The 14,071-nt window shown below is 42.7% G+C and overlaps 2 protein-coding genes across 2 annotated transcripts; both read right to left on the bottom strand.

Annotated features, from left to right (window-relative positions):
• Nucleotides 1-496: 496 nt before the first annotated feature.
• Nucleotides 497-8,372, bottom strand: LOC308159748 (acidic mammalian chitinase-like; the record flags this gene model as incomplete). The annotated part of the gene is made up of 9 exons (XM_080533563.1): nucleotides 8,221-8,372; nucleotides 8,086-8,142; nucleotides 7,796-7,961; nucleotides 7,013-7,137; nucleotides 6,663-6,786; nucleotides 6,327-6,512; nucleotides 3,616-3,732; nucleotides 3,139-3,271; nucleotides 497-702 (listed from the first exon to the last, which is right to left on the bottom strand). The coding sequence occupies exons 1-9, from the start codon at nucleotides 8,355-8,357 to the stop codon at nucleotides 497-499; spliced, it is 1,251 nt and encodes a 416-aa protein (XP_080389689.1). The 5' UTR covers nucleotides 8,358-8,372.
• Nucleotides 8,373-8,481: 109 nt separating this feature from the next.
• On the bottom strand, nucleotides 8,482-13,644 carry LOC308159747 (acidic mammalian chitinase-like; the record flags this gene model as incomplete). The annotated part of the gene is made up of 12 exons (XM_080533562.1): nucleotides 8,482-8,492; nucleotides 8,665-8,715; nucleotides 8,889-8,957; nucleotides 9,766-9,898; nucleotides 10,202-10,318; nucleotides 11,016-11,201; nucleotides 11,406-11,529; nucleotides 11,757-11,881; nucleotides 12,558-12,723; nucleotides 12,847-12,903; nucleotides 12,982-13,186; nucleotides 13,620-13,644. The coding sequence occupies 12 exons, from the start codon at nucleotides 13,642-13,644 to the stop codon at nucleotides 8,482-8,484; spliced, it is 1,269 nt and encodes a 422-aa protein (XP_080389688.1).
• Between the last annotated feature and the right edge of the window lie 427 nt (nucleotides 13,645-14,071).

The following is a 14,071-nucleotide window of genomic DNA, read 5'->3' as shown; positions in this document are numbered from 1 at the left end:
ATATAAAACCAAGATATTATTATTATTATTATTACTGTAGGTTACATAAAATGTAAAAGATCGAATGAGAGCCACACACTCTTGCTTTGATGCTAATTATTTATTAAACCAATGTTTCAGCAGGAAGCTGCCTTCATCAAAGTTTCAATCCAACATAAAATGTTGGAAATATGTGTTCCACAGTGTGATACAAAGTGATGTAACTGGGGTGGGGGAGGATAGTGAGCAGGGGGACTAAGCAGGGTATGTACAGTCATGGCCCACAATATTCACACCCCTGCACTTCTGTCAGATAATGCACCACTAACAGAAAAATGTTGCAATTAAAAATGCTTTGGTATTAACATGTTTATGTGGATAGCCCTCATTAATTAACAGCAGTAAAGCAGTAAATGGAGCAGCTTTAGTCTACATGGCTAATTTCCACCTGTAGTCCCCAGCAAGTTGTTAATATGTTGTTAATAAGTAGACGTTGTAACAGACTTGTGGGTCAGTTCTAGGGCCAGTTGCAGCATTTACAGCTGTCTTGGAAGACTAAGCCAACGGGGCAGATCTGGACAAAGGTTCTGCCTTCAGCACACTGGTAGAAAGATCCAGGTGCATCTGGTTTCACATACAGCCCACTAGGCCTGCCAGCACAGAAACCCTTAGCAGGCACCACCGTGGGTTCTGGAGCGGTTGTAGGTGGCACAGGAGGCAGGTCTGGAGGAGAGAAGTATTCAGTTTATTGAGAGTGGCACTTCGGTAGGACAAACACAAACATTTTATGCTGGATAAATATAAGTAACCAGATTGCTCAAAAAATATGGTTGTATATGTAAAACTAAGTATTTCCTTTCAAGCCCACCAGGCCTGCCAGCACAGAAACACTTACCAGGCACCACCGTGGGTTCTGGAGCGGTTGTAGGTGGCAGAGGAGGCAGGTCTGAAGGAGAGAAGTATTCAGTTTATTGAGAGTGGCACTTCAGTAGGACAAAAATGTTATGCTGGATAAAAACAAGTTGCCAGATTGCCCCCAAAATATGGTTGTATTTCCTTTCCAGCCCACTAGGCCTGCCAGCACAGAAACACTTACCAGGCACCACCTTGGGTTCTGGAGCGGGTGTAGGTGGCAGAGGAGGCAGGTCTGGAGGAGAGAAGTGTCGAGGTTTTATATCATGTTATACTGAGAAATGTAAGTCTCTCTACAGTAGTGGCGAAATCTAGCACTCAAGGAAGGCCCATTTCCTTCCTGTAAGGGATGGGCCAAGATCTGTGGCGCAGTGAATAATTCTGACTATGGACAGGGCCCATAACTTGTGTAATCATAGATTTGTATAATATAATTGGTTCCCAAGAATAGTGACCTCATGACCAAGGACAATCTATAAATATGAGTCGCACCCATCATTGGCTGCTTCTTGCTTATTGGTCTGCTCATTTCTCTCTGCGCTCATGTAACTTGGCTTAATAAAAGGCCTCTTTGGAGACAATTGATCTAAGCTCTTTGTGCTTTGTAAGTTCTACTAAATCTATTAAGAATCAATTATATCCACGACAGAAGTATTCCGTTTATTGAGAGTGGCACTTCAGTAGGACAAACACAAACATTTTATGCTGGATAAATATAAGTAACCAGATTGCCCCCACTTGCTGTGGCCCTAAGTGAGTTAACACAGAGAATTAGAGAGTTTGTCTGTGAAGGGCACCCCCCTACAGTACACTGAAGACACGAGTGGCGTGAGACAGAGACGTTTTTCTGGAACCCAAACAAGTAAATAAACAGTAATATCTGGTGGCGAGGCTGCTGACCGTTCTCCTCTATCTCATGTTTGATGATCTCCAGGTCCATGGTGAGCTCCTCCACCTTCTCCTTCAGAGACTCCACCTCCACCTGCAGGGACTCCGCCTTCTCCTCGGCACATGCTATTATACACATACACTGCAAATGCTATTATAATGTTTGGGATGGGATTGATAGGAGAGAACTGCTCTATCCAGGCTTGTGGTTTTCTGAGCGTTTCTCACCCCCTGTCTGTTGTCCCTCTCTGTAGCTATCCTACCTCTGCTCAGAAGACCATGCTGGCAGAGAGCATTGTGGAGCTCTTCCCTGGACTCCGGCTCTGTGCACCCTCCGCTGGCATTAATGGCATTGTGAGTTGGCACCACCTTCACACTCTTTGCTGTCTAAAACAACCCTAGTCATCAAAGTGTTGTTTGGCTCGCAGAGCTCAGTTACATTTCTGACTTTGTTAAGGCCAGTTTAGACCAAAGATCCGCGACGAGACAAGACCGTTTTAGAATGTCGCAACTCGGCAAGTCGGCAGAAAAACTTGGCAACCACTTGCAACCGACGTCGTGGAACAACATGATCGGGCTGGTGGCTGTTGCCACACTTTCACTGAGAAAGGCTTTGAGTTTGATGTTGGTGAGAAGACTTTTGGCATCGCCATAGTAGCCTACTCAGGGACATCAGATTGATGACGGAAAAGATGTCAAAGCTACAGGCCAGATAGTGTTTATCATCTTATACTTAAATATACTTTTCATGAATAGAGAGTCGTAGCTTGGTCGACATAAAGGCCAAATGCTGACTTCCTCACACAGGTATCCACTACATTGGTGACCTTTTGGAGCATATGCAATAATAATAATATGACTAATACATCTATATCTAATAGCATAGGCACATTGTCCCCAGCAAGTTGTTAATATGTTAATAAGTAGACGTTGTAACAGACTTGTGGGTCAGTTCTAGGGCCAGTTGCAGCATTTACAGCTGTCTTGGAAGACTAAGCCAACGGGGCAGATCTGGACAAAGGGTCTGCCTTCAGCACACTGGTAGAAAGATCCAGGTGCATCTGGTTTCACATACAGCCCACTGGGTCTGCCAGCACAGAAACCCTTACCAGGCACCACCTTGGGTTCTGGAGCGGTTGTAGGTGGCACAGGAGGCAGGTCTGGAGGAGAGAAGTATTCAGTTTATTGAGAGTGGCACTTCAGTAGGACAAACACAAACATTTTATGCTGGATAAATATAAGTAACCAGATTGCCCCCAAAATATGGTTGTATATGTAAAACTAAGTATTTCCTTTGATATCGGTGCTGTTAGTGTATTTGGTCAAATATATAATGAAAGGAATTATTGATTTATTTACCAATATCAAGGAGGTTTTTAAGATGGCTGGTCAGGGGGTAGTTGCCCAGTCCACAGAACTGCCCGGCAAAATCGTCCAGGTCCACAGTCCAGACGAAAGCTCCTCCAAACTTGTTGTCTTTTAAATAACGGACCTTAGGAAAGGAAGTGAGGGAGTGAGAGGAAGTACCAGACAACAAAATGCAGTTTAGCGTCTAACCAGAAGTGTAAATAGTGATATAGTGAAAAACATGTTATCGTAGATATACATGTATATTGTGCAAGGACATGATACTGTAGACAAAATAGGATATGTACAGTTATGAAATGATACAGTAAAGTAGTACAGTAGGTATATACAAGAGAAGTACTCATACCCACAACAAATTAATCCCTCTATACAAACAGAAATTAATCCCTTTATACAAAAGCTGCTAGGATCCGAATCCACTGCATTCCATATCCCTTACTTCTAAGCAATACTGGTAGGTGTAAATACCTTTGTTGCATAGCTCTCCTTGTTGTCAAATCCAACCCACTCCTTTGCTTTAGTAGCATAGGGAACCTTCTGATCATCAATCCACTGGACACTGGTTCCTTGGAGGAATGTGCAGATCTAGAAACAAGATGGGCAACATGTTCAGATCAAATGTCATGAAATGAAGTACTGTATGTCACAAGCCTGAATCAATCAATCAAACAACTTTATTTATATAGCACAAGTCAGCATTGAAGGCAACCCCAAGTGCTGAACATAAAAACAATAGTTAATAAAGAACAATACAATAAAACAAGAGGTAGGAGATAAGAAATAGGAGTAAAAGTGACATCCAGGGCCGCGCTGATCCGCCGCCTTGCTGGTACAACCTGGGGAGCCTCCGCTAAGACGCTAAGAATATCCACCCAAGCCCTGGTCTTCTTTGCAGCGGAATACTGCGCCCCAGTCTGGAGCAGAAGCCCTCATGCGAGAAAGATCGACGTGGCTATCAATACCAGTGGAGGCTGGTGACTTCCAGAATTGAGGAGGCCAATTTTTTTCCGCTTGCTCGCTTCACTCGCGATGGAATGTTCCCTGTTCTTCTTATCTGTCTTTGTGCTGGACAAAGGCACACTATTTGGAGTGTAAGCTACAATCAGAAAGTTCTGATTGATGGAATTCATTGTGCAGAGCTTAGCCTATGTGCCTGCCTGAAGAAATGACATTGCTGTAAGTCTATGAGCCTGCCTGATAATTAAGTTGAGAAATGACATTTGGATGTAATATAAATGCCCAGTGAACATGTGTAAAAGGCAGGAATTTGAGAATTATGTGGTTAAAAAACTATTTAGTTTAGCCTACATTTTTCATTCTTCTTCTTCCACAGCTTCAACATGTAATCATCAATTTAATCAAGTTTAGCATATAAAAAAGATAAGTTACAGTTTCTTTATCAAATGTAGTTTTATTCAATATATTTTATATAAATAAATAAAAATGTTTAATGTTGTGAGGACAGTACTGGTTCCAGCTGGCTTCATCTGCTGAGAAACACAGACATGCAATGGAGTGGTATTACTACTGAGAACTAGTGGTGTAACACTGGTAGAGACATTTGATTAGTTCAACTCACCACTGGTTTAGCTGAGGGGCGGCATACTCTCTCCAGGACTCCATTTGATATGGAAGAATATTACATTGACTTGTAATAAAACGAAATCGACTACATTAAAAATAAAACTGTTCAATAAATCCTAAATGTTGTCTACCTATTCGATGTATAAATCGCGCCAGAATCTCGCCGATTTCCGAGGTCATTTTAAGCAAAAGTATTTGGCCAAATGAGCTATTATTTTCAGGGATAATAGCCATGGGTGTTCTAGACGTGTCCTGTAAAGGACAAGTTGATAGGACACTCGTAGACACTATGGAGTGTTTCTTTGACTGAAGTGACTGGCGAATTCTCAAAATGGCTTCATGTGATTGGACGAACAAAATGTCAATCATTCAGCCCTGGACTCATTTCTAATATTTATCCTGCAGAACAGCACTCATACACGCGTGTGGCGGAAAAAAAGGTACTACAACGGAGGAGAGGCCTCCTGTTCCCACCCATTTTCAGTGATGGGCCAATCACATATTGCCATGAAAAAAATTGCATTACATTGACTTCTATGAGAAACCACTTTCCGACAGGAGGCCTGGACTTTTCGACAGGAGGCCTGGCCTCCTTCAATAGAAACGGATAGGGATTCTGGCCTGTAGGTGCTTTACAATTGCAATATTGGGTTTTAGCCATGGAAAATATTTATGAACAAAACGGAAATAATATTAATAAATAATATTAATATAAAACAATTTAAAATATTGTTTTTGTTAAATAAATAAAAAATAAAAAATAAAAAATATAATTATTGCTTTTTAAAATCTCTCTCTATTCTCTCAAATTATTGGGGAGGCCAGGCCTCCTCCACCTCTATGGAGGAGCTGCCACTGATCAATACCTCCCTCAGAATAATTACTGGATGCTTGAAGCCTACCCCTGTGTCCCTCTTGCCAGTCCTCGCGGGAATAGCACCGGCCGGCCTCCGACGGGAGGCTGCCACCCTCGCCCTGGCCAGGAAGGCACAAAAGCATGACTGGCACATCCTGCACAACACCACCATAACACCAGCACCTCCAAGCCGACTCAAGACCCGCCACCCTTACAACAAGGCAGCACAAGCCATGCTCAACTCCACCTCTGACGACATCTCCAGAGATGCATGGTTGGCAGCAGCTTGGAAGCAGGAGTGGGAGTCAGCCGGGCCCTCCCGAATCCACCGCTACATCTGGGACCCAGGAGATGGCGCCATTGGAGGAGACGACCTACCACGCCGGCAATGGACCACACTGAACCGTCTACGAACTGGTGTCGGCCGCTTTAAAACATCAATGAAGGCGTGGGGCCTGGCGGACAGTGCGGCATGCGAGTGCGGTGACCCAGAGCAGACCGCCGACCACATAATCACCATCTGCCCCTTATATAGACCACCCTCAGAAGCCAGCCTCTTCGACCTAGAACCAGAGATGCGGGCATGGCTACGCGACACCGAGTTGGACCTCTGACGTTACACGAAAGAAGAAGTAAAAGTGCAAGTTCAGATAAACCCAAGATAAAAGCCTGTTTTTAAGCCCGTTTTAAGCTTTCTTTTAAAGATACAGTGGGCCTAGGTGTCTGCCTGAAGTTTTACCTCATAGTAGGACCAGAAGCCAGCCTCCCTGGTGTATTTGCCAGGGGTGGCAGCACCGCTGGTAGGGGCTCCCACCCCACTAGTAGCTTCAGAGGCTAGGTGGAACACACGCCCGTATGTAGCAAAGCCCATCCTCAGCTTCTCCACAGGGGCGCCCTGGTCTCGCCAGTACTTCATGGCATAGTCCTGGCAGAAAGATGGAGACAGAGAGAGAGAGAGAGACAGAGAGAAAGAGAGAGAGATTTACATAAATATGCTAAGCTCATTTTTGATATGCAGACCACCCGCATGACGTAGAATGTGCAATTTTATCCAAATCAGAAGCCGTTTTCTCACAGTGTTGAAGTAGATGAGCTCGCCAGTGTCGTGGGACCCTCTGTACAATGGGCTGTTGTGTCCTGTGACACTCTCCCAGCCACCATGGAAGTCATATGTCATCACACTAATGAAGTCCAGGTATCTAAAATGGCAGGCAGGTTTGGAATGGGATTTAAATGGCAGGCAAGTCCACTGTCACGCAGGCATGTTATGCTACTGGGTCATAAAACGTATTGCATTAAGAATATTAATACTTGAAAATGTGTATTTCAGAATCAGAATTGCTTTTATTACATCTTACTGTACAAGTACACAAGAGTACAATTCTTTGGCTTTGGTGGTTCCTCAACATCGATTTTTTTTTTTACCTGCTTATCTCTGCAATTTCGTAGCCACTATCGATGTTTCCTTTCCCAGCAGGCACTGCTGCAGTGAGCATTAGTCTGGGGCGGCCAGTGGTCTTGCCCTCAGCCTCATAGGCCTCCAGCAGCTCCTACAGTAGAGAGAGGGGTTTATTACACAAAATAATCACTTTTATTACACCTTACTGTACAAGTACACAAGAGTAAAAATATTTGGCTTTGGCTCCTCAACATTGCAGCATTCAGATAAATAAATAAAAAACATAATAACAACAACAACAACAATAATAATAATAATAATAATAATAATAAGTAACATAAGTAAGTTAAAAAAGTACACATTGAGAGAGTAATAAAGTGATGGATTTTACAGTGGCTTCAATAGTGCAAAAGATGCTGTGCAGAGTACGATGATATGACATGCAATATACTACAATACAGTACGGTAGTAAATTACTCAACCAGTTTTTAGTATTCTTCCAGTGTGTATCTCCAAGAGCCTGGGGGAAATAGCTGTTTGTTAGCCTCTGGGTTTGAGCCCAGAGGCTTCGGTACTGTTTCCCTGATGGCAATAGCTCGAACAGTTTTTGATTGGGCCTAGAAAGGATTGTACTAGAAAGGACTGTACTTTACATCTGTGAGTTTCACTGGTTTGGACCTGGCCAGATTGTTAGATATCTTTTGCTGAACTGGAGACGATCCAGTGCTTGGTAGCAGTTTTGATGTTGATAGTTCTGATGTTAACAATGTCTACTCTTGTCTATTCTATTCAAATGTCGGTTCTCTGACCTTGCACAACAGTGTGAATCTCTGTTTGTCCTCTGGGGGGCTCCCTCGTGCTCCAGGGTACTCCCAGTCCAGATCCAGCCCATCAAAGCCGTGCTTCCGCAGGAAACTGATAGAGGACTGGATGAACGTCTGTCTGTTGGCTGGGGACGACACCATCGCTGTGAACCTAAGGAGAATTAGACTAAATGATCATTTGCTACTGATAGTGGTAGAGTGTTATATTATGAACACAAAACAGTACACTGCTGGTTATCCATGTAGAATAAAACAAACTAAAAAGTAAATCTTACTGCTTGGTGCCAAAGTTCCATCCACCAACTGCCAAGAGTGTTTTAAGTTTAGGGTTTCTGTTGGATAACACAAACACAATTGTCAGCAAACAGCAAAACCTCCCATGAAATCTATACCTGCTATGAAATACCAACCTGTCTTTCAGTCCGTTGAAGGATCTGTATAGAGTCTCATCATTCCACTCAAAGGTGGTCAGCTCGTTGGCGGTATTGATGATGGAGAAGGCGTAGATCAGGTGGGTGCAAAGGAAAGGGTCAATATCAGTTGGCATGTACTTTCCAGTTCCAGGCCTGTACTGGGCCCAGTTGGTAAAGTAGCATACCAGCTGCGAGGTAGAGCCTTGGACAAGAGAAGATTGCAATATATGATTTTACAGTACAGATAGAGTATTTTTATTACTTTGTCTCTGTGATTCTTCAGATTCAGATTCAGATTCAGATTCAATTTAATTGTCATTGACAGAGTACAAGTACAAAGACAATGAAATGCAGTTGGGCACCAAAGTGCAAAAGCCATAAAAGTATGGACAGACATATGTACAGCGTATCCACTAGGCCTGGCAGCACAGAAACCCTTACCAGGCACCACCGTGGGTTCTGGAGCGGTTGTAGGTGGCACAGGAGGCAGGTCTGGAGGAGAGAAGTATTCAGTTTATTGAGAGTGGCACTTCAGTCGGACAAACACAAACATTTTATGCTGGATAAATATAAGTAACCAGATTGCTCCAAAAAATATGGTTGTATATGTAAAACTAAGTATTTCCTTTCCAGCCCACCAGGCCTGCCAGCACAGAAACACTTACCAGGCACCACCTTTCTTGAAGTCAGTGCCTCTGGTTCTGGAGCGGTTGTAGGTGGCAGAGGAGGCAGGTCTGAAGGAGAGAAGTATTCAGTTTATTGAGAGTGGCACTTCAGTAGGACAAAAATGTTATGCTGGATAAAAACAAGTTGCCAGATTGCCCCCAAAATATGGTTGTATTTCCTTTCCAGCCCACTAGGCCTGCCAGCACAGAAACACTTACCAGGCACCACCTTGGGTTCTGGAGCGGGTGTAGGTGGCAGAGGAGGCAGGTCTGGAGGAGAGAAGTGTCGAGGTTTTATATCATGTTATACTGAGAAATGTAAGTCTCTCTACAGTAGTGGCGAAATCTAGCACTCAAGGAAGGCCCATTTCCTTCCTGTAAGGGATGGGCCAAGATCTGTGGCGCAGTGAATAATTCTGACTATGGACAGGGCCCATAACTTGTGTAATCACAGATTTGTATAATATGATTGGTTCCCAAGAATAGTGACCTCATGACCAAGGACAATCTATAAATATGAGTCGCACCCATCATTGGCTGCTTCTTGCTTATTGGTCTGCTCATTTCTCTCTGCGCTCATGTAACTTGGCTTAATAAAAGGCCTCTTTGGAGACAATTGATCTAAGCTCTTTGTGCTTTGTAAGTTCTACTAAATCTATTAAGAATCAATTATATCCACGACAGAAGTATTCCGTTTATTGAGAGTGGCACTTCAGTAGGACAAACAAACATTTTATGCTGGATAAATATAAGTAACCAGATTGCCCCAAAAATATGGTTGTATATGTAAAACTAAGTATTTCCTTTGATATCGGTGCTGTTAGTGTATTTGGTCAAATATATAATGAAAGGAATTATTGATAGGTGATTTATTTACCAATATCAAGGAGGTTTTTAAGATGGCTGGTCAGGGGGTAGTTGCCCAGTCCACAGAACTGCCCGGCAAAATCGTCCAGGTCCAGAGTCCAGACGAAAGCTCCTCCAAACTTGTTGTCTTTTAAATAACGGACCTTAGGAAAGGAAGTGAGGGAGTGAGAGGATGAGAGAAAACATGGAGATGGAGAGACAGTAGAGTCTTCTGATGACTTTGATAGAGTTGCAACACCTAACAGTAGATTAGATTAGATTCAACTTTATTGTCATTGCAGAGTACAAGTACCAGACAACAAAATGCAGTTTAGCGTCTAACCAGAAGTGTAAATAGTGATATAGTGAAAAACATGTTATCGTAGATATATATTGTGCAAGGACATGATACTGTAGACAAAATAGGATATCCCTTACTTCTAAGCAATACTGGTAGGTCTAAATACCTTTGTTGCATAGCTCTCCTTGTTGTCAAATCCAACCCACTCCTTTGCTTTAGTAGCATAGGGAACCTTCTGATCATCAATCCACTGGACACTGGTTCCTTGGAGGAACGTGCAGATCTAGAAACAAGATGGGCAACATGTTCAGATCAAATGTCATGAAATGAAGTACTGTATGCAGGGTATCCGCGGTGTCTTGAAAAGTATTAAAAGTTGATAAATCAATTTTGGGGAAATCAAGACCCTTAATAAGTATTAAAAAGTCTTATCACGATTTTATGAGGTCTTGAATTTTGTAGATATTTTTCTGAATTAGACTCTGTCCAAAGAGTTTGAGTCCTAAAAACCTTTAGTAAAAGTTCGTGAATTTATTAGTTTTATTAAAAAACAAAGATGAACCGGAAATTATGTTGTAGCTCATGTTGTTAAAGGTGTCACTGATGTAAACGGTTACAGCTCGAAGTGGCGGTGAGGTCTGGAAAAATATTGACAAGGTCTTTAAAAAGTCTTAGAAAGGTATTGAAATTAACCTCAAGATTCCTGTATATACCCTGTGTATGTCACAAGCCTGAATCAATCAATCAAACAAACGTTATTTATATAGCACAAGTCAGCATTGAAGGCAACCCCAAGTGCTGAACATAAAAACAATAGTAAATAAAGAACAATACAATAAAACAAGAGGTAGGAGATAAGAAATAGGAGTAAAAGTGCAAGTTCAGATAAACCCAAGATAAAAGCCTGTTTTAAGCTTTCTTTTAAAGATATCCACACTCTCTGCCACCCTCGAGTGGGCCTAGTCTGCCTGAAGTGTTACCTCATAGTAGGACCAGAAGCCAGCCTCCCTGGTGTATTTGCCAGGGGTGGCAGCACCGCTGGAAGGGGCTCCCACCCCACTACTAGCTTCAGAGGCTAGGTGGAACACACGCCCGTATGTAGCAAAGCCCATCCTCAGCTTCTCCACAGGGGCGCCCTGGTCTCGCCAGTACTTCATGGCATAGTCCTGGCAGAAAGATGGAGACAGAGAGAGAGAGAGAGAGAGAGAGAGAGAGAGAGAGAGAGAGAGAGAGAGAGAGAGAGAGAGAGAGAGAGACAGAGAGAAAGAGAGAGAGATTTACATAAATATGCTATACTCATTTTTGATATGCAGACCACCCGCATGACGTAGAATGTGCAATTTTATCCAAATCAGAAGCCGTTTTCTCACAGTGTTGAAGTAGATGAGCTCGCCAGTGTCGTGGGACCCTCTGTACAATGGGCTGTTGTGTCCTGTGACACTCTCCCAGCCACCATGGAAGTCATATGTCATCACACTAATGAAGTCCAGGTATCTAAAATGGCAGGCAGGTTTGGAATGGAATTTAAATGGCAGGCAAGTCCACTGTCACGCAGGCATGTTATGCTACTGGGTCATAAAACGTATTGCATTAAGAATATTAATACTTGAAAATGTGTATTTCAGAATCAGAATTGCTTTTATTACATCTTACTGTACAAGTACACAAGAGTACAATTCTTTGGTTTTGGTGGTTCCTCAACATCGTTTTTTTTTTTTTACCTGCTTATCTCTGCAATTTCGTAGCCACTATCGATGTTTCCTTTCCCAGCAGGCACTGCTGCAGTGAGCATTAGTCTGGGGCGGCCAGTGGTCTTGCCCTCAGCCTCATAGGCCTCCAGCAGCTCCTATAGTAGAGAGAGGTTTATTACACAAAAGAATCACTTTTATTACACCTTACCTTACTGTTCTTACTTAAATACCTAAGAGTAAACATCTTTGGCTTTGGCTCCTCAACATTGCAGCATTCAGATAAATAAATAAAAAACATAATAACAACAACAACAACAACAACAACAACAACAACAACAACAACAATAATAATAATAATAAGTAACATAAGTAAAAAAAGTACACATTGAGAGAGTAATAAAGTGATGGATTTTACAGTGGCTTCAATAGTGCAAAAGATGCTGTGCAGAGTACGATGATATGACATGCAATATACTACAATACAGTACGGTAGTAAATTACTCAACCAGTTTTTAGTATTCTTCCAGTGTGTATCTCCAAGAGTCTGGGGGAAATAGCTGTTTGTTAGCCTCTGGGTTTTAGCCCAGAGGCTTCGGTACTGTTTCCCTGACGGCAATAGCTCGAACAGTTTTTGATTGGGCCTAGAAAGGATTGTACTAGAAAGGACTGTACTTTACATCTGTGAGTTTCACTGGTTTGGACCTGGCCAGATTGTTAGATATCTTTTGCTGAACTGGAGACGATCCAGCGCTTGGTAGCAGTTGATGTTGATAGTTCTGATGTTAACAACGTCTACTCTTGTCTATTCTATTCAAATGTCGGTTCTCTGACCTTGCACAACAGTGTGAATCTCTGTTTGTCCTCTGGGGGGCTCCCTCGTGCTCCAGGGTACTCCCAGTCCAGATCCAGCCCATCAAAGCCGTGCTTCCGCAGGAAACTGATAGAGGACTGGATGAACGTCTGTCTGTTGGCTGGGGACGACACCATCGCTGTGAACCTAAGGAGAATTAGACGAAATTAGCATTTGCTACTGATAGTGGTAGAGTGTTATATTATGAACACAAACAGTACACTGCTGGTTATCCATGTAGAATAAAACAAACAAAAAAGTAAATCTTACTGCTTGGTGCCAAAGTTCCATCCACCAACTGCCAAGAGTGTTTTAAGTTGAGGGTTTCTGTTGGATAACACAAACACAATTGTCAGCAAACAGCAAAACCTCCCATGAAATCTATACCTTCTATGAAATACCAACCTGTCTTTCAGTCCGTTGAAGGATCTGTATAGAGTCTCATCATTCCACTCAAAGGTGGTCAGCTCGTTGGCGGTATTGATGATGGAGAAGGCGTAGATCAGGTGGGTGCAAAGGAAAGGGTCAATATCAGTTGGCATGTACTTTCCAGTTCCAGGCCTGTACTGGGCCCAGTTGGTAAAGTAGCATACCAGCTGCGAGGTAGAGCCTTGGACAAGAGAAGATTGCAATAATATATTATTTTACAGTACAGATACAGTATTTTTATTACTTTGTCTCTGTGATTCTTCAGATTCAGATTCAGATTCAATTTAATTGTCATTGACAGAGTACAACTACAAAGACAATGAAACGCAGTTCGGCAGATTGCACCAAAGTGCAAAAGCCATAAAAGTATGGACAGACATGTGTACAGCGTGATATGTACAGACAAAGACGAAGATGTGTACAGTTAAGATATGTGCAGTATGATATGTCTCTGTGCTACTTTCTTCAGCGTTGGAGAAGTGGGTTATCTTACCTAAATGGCACAGGACCAGGAACAGACCTTCAAAAGTACAGATTCAATAAGGTCAACAAAGAGCATATCACACAAAACAAAACTACTTTCTTCAAGGGAATTGTTAAAAAAATGTCATTACCTGCCAGTAGAGTGAGCTTGGTCATTGTGTTTGTGAATGCAGTGGCAGGAAGAGAGAGGATCTTTTATTGTGTCTAAAAAAAGAAAAAACAGAAACATGAACAGGAACAGAAACATGATTATATCTTCACATCACAGCAACCCACGCGCTCTGACAAATGTGCAAAATCATCTGACTTCCCAACGAAAAACTCCCTGCTTTAGAAACAAGACTCTCAGCTTTGCCCTCTTTTACGTGCACACCTGCATGCGTGCGTGCGTGTGTGTGTACTGACTGTCTTTTGTGTTTTCCTTTCCTTCTTCTGTGTCTTCTCCTGGCGATCGAGTTACCCGGTCACGCCTCTTCACTACACTGGCTCGCCGCTGGCGAATTTGCGGAACCTAGGATGGTAGGGTAAGGTAGGGCAATACCGCTACCTGATTGGTTGGCGAAGCAGGGAAGGTAGGGCAATA

The sequence above is a fragment of the Nansenia antarctica genome (genome assembly GCF_963989245.1).
Source record: "Nansenia antarctica genome assembly, chromosome: 6".
Taxonomy (NCBI): domain Eukaryota; kingdom Metazoa; phylum Chordata; class Actinopteri; order Argentiniformes; family Microstomatidae; genus Nansenia; species Nansenia antarctica.
This window is presented reverse-complemented; position numbering and strand designations above follow the sequence as displayed.